This window comes from Drosophila virilis, chromosome 4 (assembly GCF_030788295.1).
Source record: "Drosophila virilis strain 15010-1051.87 chromosome 4, Dvir_AGI_RSII-ME, whole genome shotgun sequence".
Taxonomy (NCBI): Eukaryota; Metazoa; Arthropoda; class Insecta; order Diptera; family Drosophilidae; genus Drosophila; species Drosophila virilis.
In genome coordinates this window covers 3,502,043-3,521,240 of record NC_091546.1, presented here as the reverse complement: position 1 = coordinate 3,521,240, position 19,198 = coordinate 3,502,043, and the positions used below count along the sequence as shown (strand labels likewise).

Here is a 19,198-nt window from a genome sequence, read left to right as displayed (position 1 = left end):
TTGAGACGCAATAAATTTTTAAACTCGTCAATATTAAAAATAAATCAGTTTAGCTGGAATTGAATTCATTTTTTGGTAGGTCATATTGCTAAAATTTCATCAATAAACGTAAAACCTGAAGTGTATCCGGATAAAAGAAAAAAAGCCACCTGGGGGCGTGGATGTGTCGTGCAAAATTTGCATAAAGTTGATTTAGTTCGTTAGTTTTCATTTCAAGTGGAAAATATTGGTATTGTATCGTTAAAACATAAATTTTTTCGCATATTGCGTTTTAGTGAGAAATTTTTGTGAAAAATCAATATGGCGTCGATGACGCGTCTACGTGGCTACGGCACGGCGCTGCCAACTCCTTTAAATTAAGAATATCTCGAACAAAAATGTTTATTTGCAGCTAGCAGGCTACGTAAAACAATTCAAGCGCGCGTTCATTAAAAATGTTCTAATAAAAATTGTTTGAGAAAAATATTTAATCATATCTGCAGACGAATGGTTAATTTCTATGCAGGGTTGCATGTTCATTTGAAGAATCGATTGCGATTAGTCGATTGGTTTCATCACTGCGTAGTTGGCAAGAGCATTAGAACGCGAAACACGTTTTTTGTTGGAAGCGGACTGCTGATGAAATTGGTCAAATCGAAAAACACAAAATTAACTTGAACATAACAATTGAAGGCCATTGGTGCTCGTTTGGCAAATAAATGGACATGGATCGTACATATGCAAGAATATTTAGCATATGGTTATTATAACAATTTATTGCGTCGCTAGGTAGCGTTCTTGCAAAGTGTAGTTGAATATTATTTGTATATGTATGTGCACAAATACTAAGTGACGTTTTCTACGATTTTAGATCTGAATTGATAAAGATTGCAATTTGATGGCCTAAATTGGTGCATTACGTAATCTTCGTGGTGTTTGTATTTCTATAAGTTACGCACGCACGAATCGACGCTTGCGTTAGAAAGAGACGACAGTAGTGCATTTTCTATTTGGCGTTGCCATATAGTTTTTTAAAAAAAAAAGTCAAGTATGGTGAGTTTGTAATACTGTTTTAAACGTGTTTGATTTATTTTATTAATGACATTTTAAAATAATTGCAGCCGCGCATAGTGCCCTTACAGTTATTGAAGTGCCTGCGGGTGCTTTTAGATACCAATGGAGGTATACTAAGTGCGACAGAAGTAAAACGGATAGCTGGGTAAGTTGTCAACATGTGCAAAATACAACAAGCGCCCTCTAGCGTAAATTTTCCTTACTAATTTTTTTTATTTTGGTGAATTTTTTAATAGGTTGATGACGAAATATTCAAAAAAGCTGGTATCAAAATGCGTTTACGTGCAGATCTTAAAGTCGACCAAAACGGAACTACTGGGAGACTTTATGACGGTTGGCGGATGGGGTCTGGTCTGCACCTGGCTAAGCGATGCGATACGAACAATGAACTGGCCACTCGTACAAGAGATACTTGAATTGTTGCTACTTTCCCCTGTTGATGTAAATAGATTAAAAATAAACTCGGCGCCCATTTTGGTCAAAGGGCTGTGCAAAGATGGGGGCAATGAAGGTAAGTGTCACTTCACTAGATCTATAAACTAGATGGCTGTATAACTGACTAATCTGGTAATATGGTAAATGTCCCTCCTTTTTATTTGTTTGTTTTTTTTTTTTGTTTTGCTCATTTTAGGCGTACGGATACTGGCGAAACGGTTGGTTGAGCAGTGGTTAAAGATTGTTACGGAGAATCCCAGCGGCACAACAACTGCCACCAGTTCGCCCGCGGGTGCAGTCGAGTCACAGCAGACGACAGCGTTAGTAGCCAGGGATACATCGGGATCGGATCTGAAGGACACGAATATGGAGCACAGCTCGTCGGACAGCACGGACAGCAGCGGCGGTGGTGCGACCGTCAGGCAAAACTACACGATTACCTCCTCAGCTGAGCGCAAGCGCAATATAGTTATTACAATCAAAACTGTTGACAAATCTGCCTCTACGTTAACAACGGCAGATAGTGTATATAACGATGACGATAGTTCCTTACCAGCATCTGAGGCTGGCTCTGAGTCCAAAGGGACCGAGTCGAATGCCCATTTAGACAGTTCAGAGAAATCGAATTTAGATGATAGTAGTACAACGGCAGATTCAAAGCTTGATGACGATTCTGATAAGAAGCATAAGAGTGCGCGGGACAAGAGTAGAAGTAGATCGGAGAAAGACCGTGACAAGGATAAAAAATCGTCCAGCAGTCACAGGTCATCTTCGTCTAGCCATAAGTCCTCTTCGTCTTCTTCCAAAAGCTCCTCGAAGGGTTCGTCATCTTCGTCCCATCGCAGCTCCAGCGATAAACATCGTGACAGAGACAAGGCACGATCAAGTTCCAGTTCGAGCTCAAGCAAAGATAAGGATCGAAAGGAGGGTTCTAGCTCATCCTCGACGGCGACATCTTCATCTAACAAGCACAAATCCTCAAAATCATCGTCGTCATCGTCATCCTCCTCTTCGTCGAACTCTAGCACGTCCAAAGATCGTAATCGCGATAAGGACAAAGAGAAGTCGTCGTCTTCGACGGCCTCCAAGAAGGAGAATGAAAAAGACAACAAACTAATGCCACCGCCCGCATCTTCCGAAAAGAAAACTAAAGATGGCGATTCTGATGTACAAAAAGCCAAATCGATATCCATACCCAATAGAAAGGCTTCGATATCGATAGAAATACGCCGTGATAACGAAAAGACGGCCACAGTCAAGACGTATCAATCCAAATTTCGTTCCCATGGCCTCACCGAGGAGGCGCCACCCCCACCCTCGCGCAAAGGCCTTAAGAAGCCCACATCTTCGACGACGCCAACAATACCACCAACGATTCTGCCCTCAGCGACGGCACTGAAGCGTCCATCGCCACCGCCCCGGGATACGCCCGCTGAGAAGAAGCCCAAAATCGATATGAATCATGTGATTGGACATGTGGACCGGCCAGGATCGGTTAAGCTGATAGCGCCCAAAAAAAGTAAGCATCGTTCCAATGAGCACGTTACTAATCCTCCTGTTATCTCTTTACAGAAACTCTGTCGGTTTTTTGCTTTTGTTGTTTTGCTGCAATTTGACACGAACTTCTTGTGTGTGTATTTTTGTTGAAATCATTTTAAGGAGTTTAATTTTCGCTTGGGGTGGTTGATTAATTGATTGATTGATTGATTGGGCTGGGTCAGGGCAAACTGCAAATCTTGATTAGACAAGTTTTGGGTGCTTTTTGGTACAATCAATTATTTGGCCCGGATCGATCGATTGGTCTGGCGGGCGGGCGGTCGGTCATTCAGTTATAGAGTTGAATTTTTGATTTAGTTTGTTGAAGCCTACCTGCAAATGGAAGGACAAACCGAGGAAGTCGCTGATTGTCGGCGCAGCTCTGACCAGCGGCGGGGCACACGACGATGTGGCAGGCGGGATGGGCCCCAGCGGCAAGACACAGCCCAATTGTACGGCGCATGCGCTCCTCGGAAAGCTGACGCGGCGGCAAGTCGGCTTGGTGTTAAGTATTAAAACTCAACCTAAAAAAAAAAAACAACAGATAAAAACAAAACAAAAAACCGAACATATATCTATAAATCTATGCAATACACGTTAATGATTTAGCTTATAAGGTATGTAGATGCAGCTTACTAACCTACTACATACAAAAAAAACAAAACAGAAAAACCAAAAATAAATACGACTTTCCTCTAGAAAAATCTACTTTTTCTATTGAAATAAAATATGATATGAAAACTATGATGATGCTGATGATGATGATGATGATGATATATCTATATAAAAATCAAACTTGAGCTGGCGTTTCTTAAAGTTTGGTAGCCAAAATGACGAGCACACACACGCTACAGTTGCCGCTGGCTATGATGGCCGTAACGATATTTTGACAAGCACCACATACAGATAACTTAAAAGATATATAGTATATATTTATATGTATATATATGATGAAAGCCAAATGAAAATGGAAAACTGTGCTGTGTTGCATGTTCATGACGCTACCAAGGTCTGAGAACATGGCCGCCTTTTCACTTGTGCTGGCCTTGCAACATGTGGCATATGCCCACGCGCTGTTGATCAGTTTGTTTTTTTGTTTTTCTATTTTTTTCATTACTTTTTGTTGTTGATCAGCGATTGCGAGGGGTGTACGAAAGGTTTTTTTTTTTTTGTTAATTTTTGTTTGATTATTAAGCAAATCGGCTGGTTGTATATATTTTATGTATACTATTCGAGCAGTTTTTGGGCGTCTGTGCAGATGCTGCACGCATTTTATAAATCTATATACTTATATAGATTCAGCTATATGGTATATAGTTAAAGATTTAGTCTTGCGCCAGACACGTCGCGTTTTTTTTTTTTTTTTAATATTTTCTACAGCTTTCTACCAAATTAGCTGAGCATATAGGTATTTTGATAGTCCCCCTTATCAGTTCGTAATATAATTTCTTTTCGCAACAAAAGCAAAAACCCGAGGAGTACGTAACGAACCCTAATTGCATATTATATTTTTTTTAATTATTTCTTATTAATTAATATTTATTGCTTGCAGTTTCAACTTTGGTGGAGACAAATCTATTCTCGGATGCTTTGGCGGCTTCCATAGAGCCAAAGAAGGTTGTTAAGCGCAAGCGGCTGAATGCGGCCGCATCTCCAACGGAAAAGGATGCGCCGCTGGCGCCGCTCAAATTCTATCAGGATACACTGGACGAATCGAAGAGTGAGGACAAGTCCGATGATAGCACCAAGGAGAATGATGACAGCCGAACGGGCTCTCCGGGCAAGGACACAGATGGTGACGATGATGATATACCATTGAAGAAGGTCAAGGAGGACATTGAACAGAAGGTGCAAAAGGAGAAGTCGGCGGTGGAGAGCGCCGGCGCCGCTGGTGATGCCAGTCCGGACGATGCGGACGATACGCCCGAGGAGCCCAAAAAGCCTGGACCCGGCTGCGGTCCGAATGGACCACCCGGCGTGCTAATGCTGCACCGACGACGTGGACCCAAAAAGAAGCTCACCTGGCAGCCGGAAGAGAAACTAACGCAGATACGCTACTTTGAGGTGGACCGCTCGGAGCGTGTGAACGTGACGAAGCAGAGCTTCCTCGAAATGAAGAACATGGAGCGTTACAGTGAACGCGATGCGCTGAATATTGCGCGTCGTGGCTTCGATGATATTATGGAGCCGCAAATGGAGTGGCGTCCACTGATCGAGGTGGCCAATGTGCCTGATCATCCCAATGGCAATCTATCGAAGCAGCGTGTTGTGCAGGCGGAACGTGAGGCGACCACGTTGCGTGCGCTCTACTTCTCGCCGGACATGATACCCGACAGTGCTGCCGAGGCGGAACTGGAACCGCATTTCTCGCACGACATTCCCATTATACCCATCGATGATTTGACGGGCAATCCGGACGCGGTCAATGACTACAGCTCACTGCCCTGGCCGGAGCCGAAGGGTTACAGTGCTGCCAGCAACGAGCTGGGCTACAATGATAACAGCATGAACAATATTATTCCCGGCATGAATCCCAATCTGTTGCCGCAGAATAATCCCTTCCAGCCGTTTGGCACCAATTACATGCCCAACGCGGGTAACATGCCACCGAATCCAAATCCACAGATGCCACTGAATATGCCACAACCGGGACCGCCGCCAATTTGGCAGAATCCAATGGTGGCGGGCAGTCCAATGATGAATCCCATGAATGGACCACCGGCCGGCATGGAGATGAACAATCCGCCTGGTATGCCACCCAATTTTATGGGCAATCAGTTTGGCAGTCCAGGTGGTCCGTTTGGTGCGCCGCCCGGTTTCAATAATATGAACTTTCCGCCAATGATGATGAATGGACCCGGTCCGGGGCCGGGACCAGTGGGACCGGGACCCAACGGTCCCATGATGAACGGACCCGGACCCATGCCCAATGGCATGGGGCCCATGACAAACGGCGGCGGGCCACGAAACAACAATCGCAAGAATAACGGAGGTGGAGGTGGCGGCAACTGGCGTAGCGGTGGCAACAATTTTCAGGACAATTCCGGCGGCAATTGGCGGTCAGCGGGCTCTGGCTCCAATCGTGGCGGGGGCGGTGGCAATAACAACAACAACACAGGCATTTGCAAACAATTCATGCGCGGACACTGTCACATGGGCAAGTCGTGCAAGTACGTGCATCCGCAAAAGAAGAGAATGTAGGACTCATCCGAATCTTCCGAGGAAGATTCGAAAGTATAGATCTCACAGAGCCTCACAGCTTTGCACACAAAAACCATACCCATGTATATTCAAATCTCTGCGATATGGTTTGTGATCCCGGCAACAAAAATTAAAACGGATCACGGACCACACGCTGCCCCCCAGCCAATGAAGACTGCAGCCTGGGTCGCCACGGAGGAGCACTGCCTCGCCGGCGCCCAACATTAGTTTTATACTGTACATACACACTTATATATATAAATATATATACATATACATATATGTATACTATGTTATCTATACAATATCTATCATACATATATTTAGTGTAATGTAAAAAGTAGAAGAAACTCATTTCGAATTTCGTACATTTCAATTTTAATTTTTATTTGTAATTTGTATTCGTAAGCTAGCTTGTTAACAATAAAGACCAAGTCATATGAAATTTAATACACATTTTTAATGCCAATATTTGATGTATCAAGAATTATATATTAAGCCTTCAAAATGTTCAATCTTGGGTTTGTCTTATCATATCCGTCTATATTATTTGTTAAAATCCTATACAATATCTGATTACGTTTTTAATAGATGTATGTATATGTACATATTTAATTTAATAATTCTGTATAATGTCGGGTATTTAAAGTCTTATTTTATATATTTGATATATGTATGTATGTACATATGTACCTCTTTCGACTTGTATGGAACACGACCACCGATTGGTATTCAAAAATGACAAATCTAAAATATTTTCGAATTTGATCAAAAGCTGCGACGAGATTTTACATCGCATCCATACATATGTAAGTATGTATGCGGCAGCTTTTTATCTCGATTATTATTTCTAATTTAACGGTCGTTAAATTCCCAGTCGGCTGTGTCGCAAAATTTTAACCAAATGCAACTGAAATAACAGCCAAAAGTCGGAGACTACAATTAAAACAGATTGTATGTTTAAGTAAAATGCTCGAAGTAATAACTGTAATCATATTTTTGTTGTGGTTTCTAATCCACATTCGTCAATACGTATAAAAGAAGCATTGTCTAATAGTGATGCCAAGACACGCGACTGATGTTGCGGATTTGTCTAAATAATACAGTACCCGCCAAAACAAAGTAGTTATTTTTACGGAGGAAAAAAATTTAAATACTCAAACGAGTCCAAAAATATCATCTGCCCAAGATCAGATTCAATTTATTACACTTGCCGGAATACGTTGAAATAAATGGCTAGTTTTGGCGGATATCGCATTATTCATCCAAATCCGGCGCATCACCAGCGTGTTTACGCATCACTATATTTTGACGAATATGCATAGGAATCAAAGCAAAAGGATAGTTACAGTTACATATTTCGCGGAGCAGCCATCATGGATTTGCGCTTGACCAATGGCGCGCCGGCGCACCATCTAATTTTGTTCTGGGGTCGCGGACTTTTGGCTACCTGCTGACATTTCTGTTCGCCTGGTAATTCAGCTGAATTTGGTTGAAGTTTTGTGACACAGCCGACATGCCAAATGGAATTTGGCGACCGTTAAATTTGAATTTAATTGCTACCATGCAACCGCACTTGGGTTAGATGCGCAATCGGATTAATATTTCTTACGCTGCCCTGGATCATTCGATCTGTTAGGCACGGGACGGAGTTTGCAAACGTATTACATATATGTATATAGCTATTTTCTCAAGTTGGAGTCCAAAAATATGATCTGCCCAAGATAAGACTCAATTTACTACACTTGTCGGCATTCGTTAGATTAAACGGCTAGTTTTGGCGGATATCGCATTATTCATCCAAATCCGGCGCATCACCAGCGTGTTTACGCATCACTATATTTTGACGAATATGCATAGGAATCAAAGCAAAAGGATAGTTACAGTTACATATTTCGCGGAGCAGCCATCATGGATTTGCGCTTGACCAATGGCGCGCCGGCGCACCATCTAATTTTGTTCTGGTGTCGCGGACTTTTGGCTACCTGCTGACATTTCTGTTCGCCTGGTAATTCAGCTAAATTTGGTTGAAATTTTGTGACACAGCCGACATGCCAAATGGAATTTGGCGACCGTTAAATTTGAATTTAATTGCTACCATGCAACCGCACTTGGGTTAGATGCGCAATCGGATTAATATTTCGTACGCTGCCCTGGATTATTCGATCTGTTAGGCACGGGACGGAGTTTGCAAACGTATTACATATATGTATATAGCTATTTTCTCAAGTTGGAGTCCAAAAATATGATCTGCCCAAGATCAGACTCAATTTACTACACTTGTCGGCATTCGTTAGATTAAACGGCTAGTTTAAGCGGAAATCGCATTGTTCAGCCAAATCCGGCGCATCACCAGCGCGTTTACGCATCACTATATATATTGACGAATATGCATAGGAATCAAAGTAAAAGGATAGTTACAGTTACATATTTCGCGGAGCAGCCATCATGGATTTGCGCTTGACCAATGGCGCGCCGGCGCACCATCTAATTTTGTTCTGGTGTCGCGGACTTTTGGCTACCTGCTGACATTTCTGTTCGCCCGGTAATTCAGCTAAATTTGGTTGAAATTTTGTGACACAGCCGACATGCCAAATGGAATTTGGCGACCGTTAAATTTGAATTTAATTGCTACCATGCAACCGCACTTGGGTTAGATGCGCAATCGGATTAATATTTCGTACGCTGCCCTGGATTATTCGATCTGTTAGGCACGGGACGGAGTTTGCAAACGTATTACATATATGTATATAGCTATTTTCTCAAGTTGGAGTCCAAAAATATCATCTGCCCAAGATAAGACTCAATTTACTACACTTGTCGGCATTCGTTACAATAAACGGCTAGTTTTAGCGGAAATCGCATTGTTTAGCCAAATCCGGCGCATCACCAGCGTCTTTACGCATCACTATATTTTGACGAATATGCATAGGAATCAAAGCAAAAGGATAGTTACAGTTACATATTTCGCGGAGCAGCCATCATGGATTTGCGCTTGACCAATGGCGCGCCGGCGCACAATCTGATTTTGTTCTGGTGTCGCGGACTTTTGGCTACCTGCTGACATTTCTGTTCGCCTGGTAATTCAGCTGAATTTGGTTGAAGTTTTGTGACACAGCCGACATGCCGAATGGAATTTGGCGACCGTTAAATTTGAATTTAATTGCAATCGAGCAAGTTCATATGCATGCAAATATGGGTGAAACGTGAAATCTCCTTGATGTCTCTCGTAAACTGTTAATAGAGCATAGATACATATATGTATGGTAGCTACTTTGTTCAAAATGACATCTATAAAAACGCAAATTTAAGATCAGCTTAAATATAATGTTACTATACCGATGGCAATCGGTAGTCGGGAACCGTGCTAGTTGAAAGAGGTATATCGTTCTAAAATCGGGCCTTTTCTATCCGAGTTATGGCCATTTTTGTAAAGTTGTTAGAATATTAAAATTTGAATAATTTGTAACTTATAGTTGTTTAAAGTATTGAATAAGAATTGCGGCAATTTGGAAATTAAAAATGTAGCATTTTTTTTGCTGCAAAACATTAGTGTTATTTAGATGAAGGCGAATTAAACAAAATTAAACAAAAAATCAATGACACATATGTGTTTGTGCATGTGTGTGTGTGTATTTGGGTTTGCCTAGGTGGGGTGGTTGTCTAGTTTGTTGCACTTAACCTAAAATTTGTAGGGCTTCATTGACGCTGGCAGCTTGGATCACAGGTTTTCGAGTTCAGTTGCCGTCAGCTATTTCATCAGACGATACAAATTATTTTTGGAAACGCCATGAGGTTGTTCGGTTCGCTGGTGATTCTGCTCACTGTGGTCGCTGTGGGCAATGCGCTGAGCTTCACTGTAACTTCCAGAATTTATATGGACGTTAAGCACAAGAAGCAACCACTGGGCCGGATCACGTTCGGACTCTTTGGCCAACTGGCGCCCAAGACGGTGGCCAATTTCCGGCACATCTGCCTACGGGGCATCAACGGAAGCAGCTATGTGGGCGCCACATTTCATCGGATCGTGGACCGTTTCCTGGTGCAGGGCGGCGATATAGTCAGCGGCGATGGCACTGGCTCCATCAGTATCTACGGCGACTTCTTTGAGGACGAGGACAAAGGCCTGGGCATTGAGCACAATCGTCCCGGCTATCTGGGCATGGCGAATCGTGGCCCCAACACGAATGGCTGTCAGTTCTATGTGACAACAGTTGGCGCCAAATGGTTGGATGGCAAGCACACGGTCTTTGGCAAGGTGCTGGATGGCATGGACACTATTTATGCCATAGAAGATGTAAGTGGCGGAAAGGGATACAATTTTGACTTTTGTTTTCTTAAAGCTAAGCTATTTATGTTGCTTAAATTTAATGTTAATTTGCTTATTTTTAAATAATATCTACTTGTTATTGTTCTGTTGTTGGTTGTAGGTCAAGACCGACACTGATGACTTTCCCATCGATCCGGTGATTATAACCAACTGTGGCGAGCTGCCAACGGAACAATTTGAATTCTATCCCGATGACTTTAACATATTGGGCTGGATACGGGCGGCCGGTTTGCCGGTGACCAGCTCCTTTCTAGTTCTACTCATTTTTCACTACTTTTTTCGTCAGCTCAACATGTATTGCTGACGCCCTCTTTGGCGCTTGTTGTTTTTTTTTTATTCATGCACATAACATTTAAATACTAAACATTGTCAGATTTCAAATAAAGAATATTTCCGCTAACTTAAGCCGTGATCACGCCCCGCAGCAGAATTGGCAGCGTGGGTCCCATGTGGAGCTGGAAACATGAATGTTAAAAAAAAGAGGCAGGTATTAAAAAATATAATAAAAATAAAAAAAAAACCGCAGAAAGTAAATTCTGTTAGCCGAAGCGAAAGGCATACAAGATTATCAAGTGCCTTTATTTTTATCTGCAAGAAGTTTCACTGCAATAACTGCTCAAAGGGCTGAGTTTACATAGGCAAAGACAGACAGACAAGTTATACGATAAAAACTGACTTACATCGATATATATATAGTCCACAATGCGCTGATTGAGCTCATAGTACTTGGACTCGGGCTTAAAGTAGCCAATCAGGCGCACATCGACGCCTGAGAAATTGGATAGATTTGCCGTATGGATCTTGGCCAGCGTGAAGTGATGCTTGTGATCGGGATAAACGGAGAGATTTAAGCTATTGTAATACTCCTCGATCATGCGACGATCCTTGTCCGTAATATCGCGCTGATGCCGCACAAAGGCGTCGAAATCAAAGGAATGCGCATGCTTCAACTTGGGATTCGTATCTGCGTCCAATAAACGCTCCCACATGTTGCGATAGCCCTTGTTAAAGAACTCAGGCTCCGTACACTTCTCGGCCCAGAAGGTGAACTTCTTGTCGGGACTGTAAATGGGCAAATATTAGACCTTAGCTGCATACTATTATTTTGATTACTTACTGATTTTCCACTTTAAAGTCCACATAGAGCCCCGGAATACGTACGGCCGTACGTGCGGCTGCTATCAGTTTGCCGGGTCCAAAGAAATGCAGATGCAATTCGAAACGCCGCAGGGAGTCCCGGGTCAGCGGACCTAGATCGAGAACATAGGCCAGCTGCTCGCAGGGCAGCGGCTGGACTGTAAAATGCCGTACATTGACAGGCAGCTTATATCCCTGGGTCCGGGTCTGGTTCACATAGCTATTGTAGACCTTCTGATGTAGCGTATACAAATCGGGATTGTTCCGCAAACGATGTATGTAACGCTCCGTGACGAGCATCTGATTGAGCACCACGGCATTTGGCAGCTCCTGGTTGTTATTGACAAGCACATAGGTTTTCACCATCTTAAAGAGCTGTATGTCATGTTGGCGCTGCCTTTCGCTGGGCATATCCTCCTCGCTCTCGGACATCTCGCTAAAATCGCTGCTCAGCCGATCCTCCTGAATGCCCTCCTCCTCGCTCAGGGCCGGCGGCTCTTTGTCTTGCTCTGTGATGCTTTTGAATAACTCGTAATTGTATATCTTACGCATGAATTCGTATTCCTCCAAAATCTCTGAAATGCTCTGCTCCACCTTGGGCAGCGGCGTCGTTATATTCAAGACGGGCATGATGCCCTGGCCACGCAGCCGGAAAAAGCTGTACGCACTATTGTTGATCATCACGCTGAATATGCGCAGAAAGTTCTCATTGAAGCCCAGAATGCCGGACACTTTGACCTTGCCCGCTCCCAGGGGCTCCAAAAACAGCGCCTCCTCCTGCATGAGTTTGGCATAGCCATCGATTAGTCGCGTCTCGTTGTTAGCTGGTCCCATTAAAAGCAATTGCAGCGGATATTTGGTCACATTGGAAATGCGCACAACGGTATTAAACATCTCGTACCAGGGCTATATGCAGATGGATATAGTTTAAATAAAATCGGAAAAATAAATAAGGAAATATGCCGGAAAAGCCAACTTGGAATTGCCAAAGATAAAATACCCTTCCAGGGTATATATAGATAATTTAGAAAAAAGGGAAATAAAATAAGTGAAGCAAAAAGGGAAAATACAAAAACGAAATTCAATTTTTAACGGATCGTTACAACAGGGCTACACAATATGTATGAGTCGAGGGGTTTGATTTAGAGACAAAGGATCTAAATAGACTGAGAGTTATATAGTTATACAATATTTACCCTGATATTCAGATAGATATTGTCCTTGTGGTATTTGATTTTCTGTACCAAATTGACAAGGGTCACCGACAAATATTCGCTCCGCCCGCCAATGACATCCAGCTGGAAAACGGACTTAACCTCATGGGAGCGACGCACATGCGGTAGATGTAGAAGGCACTCCTGATTATCCATTTTCTGGACTTGGCCCACCTTCTCGTAGAAGTAAATAAAACGATCAGAGAAACAGTATTCGGAGGAGGGCTCCGACAGGTGCTGGCTGGATTCAATGTTCAGCCTATCCAAAATGTGATCGATTGTGTGCTGAACAAAGCTGGTGGAGCTGTGCCGATCGCTGTTGTCGAGCGACTCGGGCAACATATCGTTCATGGGTATATGGAAGCGTCGACGGCCGAGATCGAGCTCATTGATGATCTCATCGATGATCTCCAATATGAGGCTGCCATATTGTTGCTCGCTTCGGAACTGACAGCGACATTGCTGATAGCGCAACGTCATGTTCGGCTCCTCCTCGCAGGTGAAATTGTATTCGAGCGTGCGCAGGATCTCGGACAGCACTTCGGCGACCACATCTTCCGAATTATCATCGCCAATGTAATGCTCCGATTCGTCAATGCGACGCCACTTGAAATCGGCGGTGGTGCAGCCGTGATTGATAATAACCACATTATGATTGAACGGACGACCGCGATCAAAAAGCACCAGGTCCGGCTGTATGATATTGATTTCGGGCACCAGCACAGTGAGCCGCAACGACAGATATTTATGCTGTTTGCCCACAGCATAGACATTGATGCGACCCTCGACCAGTTTGCAGAAGATCTGTTTCATTGTCGACTTGTTGAGGCTGACGAAAATCTCCTTTTCCTCGCGACTCTTCAAAGGCACTTGGATTTGCCTCTCAAACGTGTGCTCGTAGAGTTCTTTGATGCGGAATGGACCCACCACCTCCAAGAGTACCTCATCTATGGGCAGGTTGACCAGATTGATAAGGTTAGCTGTGCGCATCTGTGAGCGCTCCTTGAGCGGATCATTGGGCTGAAAATTGAAGTTGAGCTGCTTGCGATCCCAGGTTAATTGACATTCGCCAAACTGCGCCTTAACTGTCATGCGTATCACTTGTTTGCGCTGCGGATATTTCATATCCGTTACGACCATCATGAAGTCGCAGTAGTAGAGACCCTCCTCGTAGCTGGTCATCATTATCTCCATGTTCTCCACACCCTCGGCTGGCACTTCTAGCAGCTTGGGCTGTAGATCGAAACGTGCCGTCAGCGGTTGGTTGACACAGGCACTCGTCTTCTTGGCCGGGTTATAAGTGGTTAGCCGGGTCACATTTAAGCGGTAGGAGCGATGTCCCAGATTGGTCAGCTTCACCGGAAATCGATAGCGATAGATATTGGCCAAAAAGTTTTCCTTGGTGTCCGTAAAAAGTAGACCCGCATCGAAGCCCTCTTTAATGTTGGGTTCGAAGTAAATGGGCACTCCCTCCACCAGAAAGGTAATTGGTATTTCCAAGACATTGTCAAATTGCAAATCTATATATAATGTGTTCGTATATAGATCTGGATCGGGAAACATTGACACCAAGGTCGTGTACATGCTCTGACCAGTGGGCGCCAACTTGCCGCCGCGCGTTGTCAGATGCTGAAACTCGATGTCTTTCTGGGGGTAATGCGTAATATTTGTGTACATTTAAACAGGTATTCGATTACGAAATTATATCTGATTCTTATCTGTTGACAAAGCTAATATATAAGAGAAAGCGAAGTGTTTCGCGAAAAAATTTCGAGCTCGCTTTAAACTGTTGCTGACTCAAGCGCGTCGAGCTTATCTTAAAGTTCGGCGAGTCGAGTATTTCGACAGCAGTCGGTTTAGTCGGTTGATTTGAAGTAAATTATTATACACTTACCAATTTCATGGAGAGCATTGTTATGGTTGGCGAGCAATTGTCTATATATATATGAAATTTGTTGAGCTCAAAAACCTGCAGACGTACGTGCACAGCTTTCGGTGTGACGCATATTTCGGTGGGCAATACATTTGCAAACAAATGAAATGGATAGGGATGTGGACCGCCGACAATTCGTAGAAGACCCGAGAGCTTGTTTGTGCCAAGCACACGAAAAGTGATCGTACATTTGCCAACCACATGCGAGTTCGACCCAATGTAGAACTTCCAGTTGCCATCACGAAAATTCATTTCCTTTGGCTGTGTGTGTAATTAATATCGATAAATATTTTCATTCTTGAATATGTTTGTTAACTTACAACCACATCATAGTGTATAAATCCGCCGACTTTGGACGTGTTCCAGAATTCCATATCAAACGAATACTCCTCGCCGGCATAGATAACTCGACCGGTCAGATCGACACAGTTCTCCCAAGTGATCTCCGGCGTGCAGCAGTTGTACTCGAACCAGAGCTTCGAGCAAAGGAATTCCGACTTGATCAGCGTCTTTAGTTGCTGATCCTCCGTGGATTCAGATGTTTCCATAGGCGTGGCCGGACAGATGCGTACGCTTAACGATCGATGAAAGTAGCCAACGCGATTCGGTATAATCAATATGGTAATGCTGCGTCCAGTGTTGGGTCTCAGATAGATAATCTCGTTGTCGCAATACACCTCATTGGGATCACTCGGTATGGCATTCCAGTCGAGGAATATGAAGCTGCTATGCTTCTTCATAATGCCAAAGTAATTCGTCTCCAAGAGACTGGTTAGAGCCTCGTGTATGACACGCTTGTCCGTCTCCGATTTGTCAAAAATCTTCTGTCTCTTTAGATTTTTCAGCAGATGGGCAGCCAATACAGGAACCGGCTCTGTAAGACAGAGAGGAATAAGAAGAAAAAATAAGTCAGTTTGAAGTAGGCCAAATAGATAACTCCGATACATCGAAGCTTAAATAGCAGATGTTCGGAAATTGGAATAATAATACTTATTTTCATAGAATCAGACGGACAGATAGCTTCGTAATAAAATATAGAAATGTTTCAGATTACCTATGATATCCTCTTCGAACTGAAAGCTATAAACGGAGTCGTTGACCGTGAGTGACTTCTCGGATAACATATCGGGCTCGACGGTGGATAGCTCAATTTTTTCATCGACATCATAATTTGAGCCGCGTAGATCCTCGTGTACTTGTTGCAAATGTTTAATGGGATCGCGTATCGTGATGGGCAGCATTTCGGTGGAGTCGCGTATATTTAAGACCAGAGGCTGTTCTAATCCATCGTCCGTGGCAGTCACCTGCATGGTGATGGGCACGGCCAGAGGATTCATTAGTAGCATTAAGCGTTTCTGGGGCACAGCAAAGGGTATGCTGCCAAATTCTACAAGTTGTGGAAATGTGCGCAACTGAACATGTTGGCCAATGCCCCTGCAGAGAGAGGGAGAGAGAGAGAGAAGGGAATGGAGTGTTGAAGTTTAAGGCACAAATAGAGCTCTGGATTGGTCAACCTGTTTGAGATAACCTGCTCGAACTCAAACAAAATAGTTGAGTCTGAAACGAGCTCGAATAGCTCGAACTTAACTCACTTGACCGTAATAACTATTCGAAAGATGCTTCGGTTGACTCGATGCAGAGCTCTAGTTGGAGAGTCGATCGAACTAACTTTATGGTAACAGAATAATACGCTCCGTTTTCCACCTTAAAACGCAGCGTCACAAAGAATCGTGACAATACAATGGTGAAGAAGGATACATGAAAGATGCCACGATCGCATGGCTCCAAAACGAAACCCTCTGGGGGCGTAACACGAACTCCACAGTCTTCCGGTTCCAGGCAATCCTTGTACTTGACTCTGGCAGTTACCCCTGAAGAGAGTGCGATGTTATAATTTTGGGAACTGAAGCAATAGCTCGCTTACCGACCATCCACATTTAAGATTTTGATGAAGGCACAATGCTCCTCCCCCAAATAGATCTTACGAAAGTCAATTACTTTCGGAAACACCTCCAACTCAATGCCAGCGATCTCCCCCTCGGCGACTATATAATGGGATTGCATGCATTCGCTGAAGTCCGTGAAACAGAAATTGATTTTGGTGCGCTGCAGAAATGGCGGCTCTTCGTCTTCGGGAAAGGGCTCTTCACCGCTGACGGGTCGGAATATGACGATAATCTCGTATGAGTCCAGCGACTCCAGTTCCTTCGGTGCCTCCATTCGAAAGTGAGAGGCAGCCGATTCCGAATATGATAGACTAGTGCTTTGGCGCACGTCGTCAAAATCATAGAGGAGTACGCTGTGCATGCTGATGGCCGACTCGAGTAGCTTGTCCGATATTTGTGAATGTTCTGATATGTCGTCCGACTCAGTTTCATAATTTTCTTCTTCTGATTTTGGTGCGGAATAGAAGGAGGTGTTCATCACGACTGCATGGGGGCTCTCGTTGCATATGGTTATCGTGCGCTGGATTTCATCGCCAAATTTGTTCAGGCCAAACGATAGGTACCCTCGGTTTATGTATACGTTCATCGACTTGGGCACATACTTAAAGATAACCAGCTTGGGTGGACCTGTAGAAGGGGGTTGGCTGTTTATTGTAGATCAGCCCTGCAGGCAATTACAATTCTCTTTCTCTCTCTCTCTGTCGGTCTTTTGATACATACTCACACCAAATTTAACATTGAAGAAGCCCTTGTATTCCTGCAGATTCTTTGGGTCAAATTTGATCAATAGCTTAAGGTAGTCGTGCGGCACTATCATGTTTTTACCCAAATGATACAGGGTGATTCCCTTAAAGCTACTGCAAATTATCGAAAAAAAGGAAATAATGTCCGTTAAATGTGCATAGTTGAAGCCCAAGTAAAACTTACTTTCGGTATTTCACGTTTATGGGATCTTTGGTTGGATTGTACATTATTAATTCAAAATGCGATCTATCCCTCGGCACGGTAGGGGGCAGGGTTATGTGCTCACAAACAAACGGCTCGGTCATATCTTTCAAGACTGTGGATGCATTTCGAAATTAACATTAATACTATAGTCGAGAGAGGTCGAGTGGGGGTAACTCTGCAGCTAGATCTAATGTGATTAAAAGATGACATTAAAGAAAAATTCGCATTAAAGAAAAATTCGCGAAACGCAAGGGAAAGGGGGAAACAACGATACTTATCGGAAGGCTTTCTATGGGTAAAGGTGTTTATCGCAAGAGATATTTGTCAAAAATGATTAGATGTCGATAAATATCGATTTCCGGAAAGTATCGTGCACATCTATAAAATCGATCGATCACAATATATAATATTGGATCGCATATAGCTTTATTTTCCTTTATCCCATCTAACTTAACTTCTGGTTACAGGGTATTATCGGGGTATTACTCCACCATTTACCGATTATGGGCACTTGAAACGTTATGTTCGGATGAAAGGAATGAATAAATATGTGACGTGGCCGATTTATGTTCCTAGACGTTTTGCTACGAATGTTGATCTTCACATTGAGTATCTTGTCTGTCTCAATAAAACGATTCATTTCGGGTTGTGGTATCACAATTGTGGTATCGCTGGGGCTATCTGTAGTAATCGTGATTTTACGTTGATACTAGGATGAGGTGAATAGAAATAGTACGAATGAGTATCAAAATTTAATATATATAATACCAGTCCAGTGTTTCGAATCGCTATGTTTAAGCCGTATGTTGAATTCTTTCGAAAGGGCTTCTTTTGTATTATCAATCGCGGCGCAATATGCAGACTGTCCACCAGATTGACATATTCACTGTAGTCTGTGAAAAGATTAATGGTATATGCACATAGGTTTAGTCGTATGTGGGTGAAAACTTACACGTTTTGGCAATGCAACAGCCGTAAGCCCTTGAAGCTGTACTGCGATACGATGGCTGTGGAACTCGGGGCTCGAAATCCTCAAAGCTATCTTCATTGTATTCTTCAGACACTTCGGTACCATTTGTGCTAACAGTTCGGGATTCTGGCTTATTAGAAAAACGCGCTGTTGTGCACGTCTCCATTTTTCATAATATTTTCATTGAAACTCTAAAACAAGCATTTGTTTGTGTATTTTGTGTCACTTATATTCGGATGTGTACTAAATTTTCGAGTGTTTTATTCCCTAATCTCTCTCTATCTCTCTCTTTCTCTCATTCTCCATTTTCCGCACGTGGAAATGCATTGCAATGTGCAAGCCTCACATATTATTACACTTTGCTTTCAATAATTAAAATTGTTGCCATGTACAGTTTCTGGTTCAGGATAATTTTTTTAAATATAATTTTTAAAAATTCTAACATATATGAATATATTTTTTTTTAAATAATGGGAAAATATTCTTTGTGTGTAC

The 19,198-nt window shown here is 43.0% G+C and overlaps 3 protein-coding genes across 5 annotated transcripts; 2 read left to right on the top strand and 1 right to left on the bottom strand.

The window, feature by feature from the left end:
• Positions 1 to 547: 547 nt before the first annotated feature.
• PNUTS (Phosphatase 1 nuclear targeting subunit) lies at positions 548 to 6,675 on the top strand. The gene is made up of 6 exons (XM_002052849.4): positions 548 to 768; positions 851 to 1,032; positions 1,101 to 1,198; positions 1,290 to 1,564; positions 1,685 to 3,007; positions 4,577 to 6,675. The coding sequence occupies exons 2-6, from the start codon at positions 1,030 to 1,032 to the stop codon at positions 6,223 to 6,225; spliced, it is 3,348 nt and encodes a 1,115-aa protein (XP_002052885.1). The 5' UTR covers positions 548 to 768; positions 851 to 1,029; the 3' UTR covers positions 6,226 to 6,675.
• Positions 6,676 to 9,966: 3,291 nt separating this feature from the next.
• Positions 9,967 to 10,960, top strand: ninaA (neither inactivation nor afterpotential A). The gene is made up of 2 exons (XM_002052850.4): positions 9,967 to 10,522; positions 10,656 to 10,960. Exons 1-2 carry the CDS (start codon positions 10,016 to 10,018, stop codon positions 10,857 to 10,859), a joined length of 711 nt encoding a protein of 236 aa, XP_002052886.1. The 5' UTR covers positions 9,967 to 10,015; the 3' UTR covers positions 10,860 to 10,960.
• Positions 10,851 to 18,943, bottom strand: LOC6629049 (uncharacterized). 3 transcript variants are annotated; one of them, XM_002052851.4, is made up of 14 exons: positions 18,686 to 18,943; positions 18,502 to 18,626; positions 18,232 to 18,442; positions 17,713 to 17,845; positions 17,506 to 17,642; positions 16,768 to 17,412; positions 16,509 to 16,710; positions 15,894 to 16,273; positions 15,160 to 15,713; positions 14,801 to 15,100; positions 12,889 to 14,553; positions 11,673 to 12,598; positions 11,236 to 11,617; positions 10,851 to 11,010 (listed from the first exon to the last, which is right to left on the bottom strand). In XM_002052851.4, the coding sequence occupies exons 1-14, from the start codon at positions 18,867 to 18,869 to the stop codon at positions 10,957 to 10,959; spliced, it is 5,898 nt and encodes a 1,965-aa protein (XP_002052887.1). In that variant the 5' UTR covers positions 18,870 to 18,943; the 3' UTR covers positions 10,851 to 10,956. The 3 variants fall into 3 exon arrangements, with proteins under 3 accessions (XP_002052887.1, XP_032294118.1, XP_015028567.1); XM_032438227.2 differs by lacking the exons at positions 17,713 to 17,845; positions 18,232 to 18,442; positions 18,502 to 18,626; positions 18,686 to 18,943 and having other exon boundaries at positions 16,768 to 17,429; XM_015173081.3 differs by lacking the exons at positions 17,713 to 17,845; positions 18,232 to 18,442; positions 18,502 to 18,626; positions 18,686 to 18,943 and having other exon boundaries at positions 17,510 to 17,634.
• Between the last annotated feature and the right edge of the window lie 255 nt (positions 18,944 to 19,198).

What these genes read in the sequence shown, in the direction of transcription:
- LOC6629049 (XM_002052851.4), bottom strand. Translation starts at nt 18,869, where the DNA reads ATGGAGACGTGCACAACAGCGCGTTTTTCTAATAAGCCAGAATCCCGA. An exon ending in CGATTCGAAACACTGGACTG is followed by an intron (nt 18,443 to 18,501) that starts GTATTATATATA and finishes ACCTCATCCTAG; the next exon opens with TATCAACGTAAAATCACGAT. An exon ending in TATTATTCTGTTACCATAAA is followed by an intron (nt 16,274 to 16,508) that starts GTTAGTTCGATC and finishes CTCTCTCTGCAG; the next exon opens with GGGCATTGGCCAACATGTTC.
- PNUTS (XM_002052849.4), top strand. An exon ending in GAAGTAAAACGGATAGCTGG is followed by an intron (nt 1,199 to 1,289) that starts GTAAGTTGTCAA and finishes ATTTTTTAATAG; the next exon opens with GTTGATGACGAAATATTCAA. An exon ending in CAAAGATGGGGGCAATGAAG is followed by an intron (nt 1,565 to 1,684) that starts GTAAGTGTCACT and finishes TGCTCATTTTAG; the next exon opens with GCGTACGGATACTGGCGAAA.
- ninaA (XM_002052850.4), top strand. Translation starts at nt 10,016, where the DNA reads ATGAGGTTGTTCGGTTCGCTGGTGATTCTGCTCACTGTGGTCGCTGTG. An exon ending in CTATTTATGCCATAGAAGAT is followed by an intron (nt 10,523 to 10,655) that starts GTAAGTGGCGGA and finishes TGTTGGTTGTAG; the next exon opens with GTCAAGACCGACACTGATGA.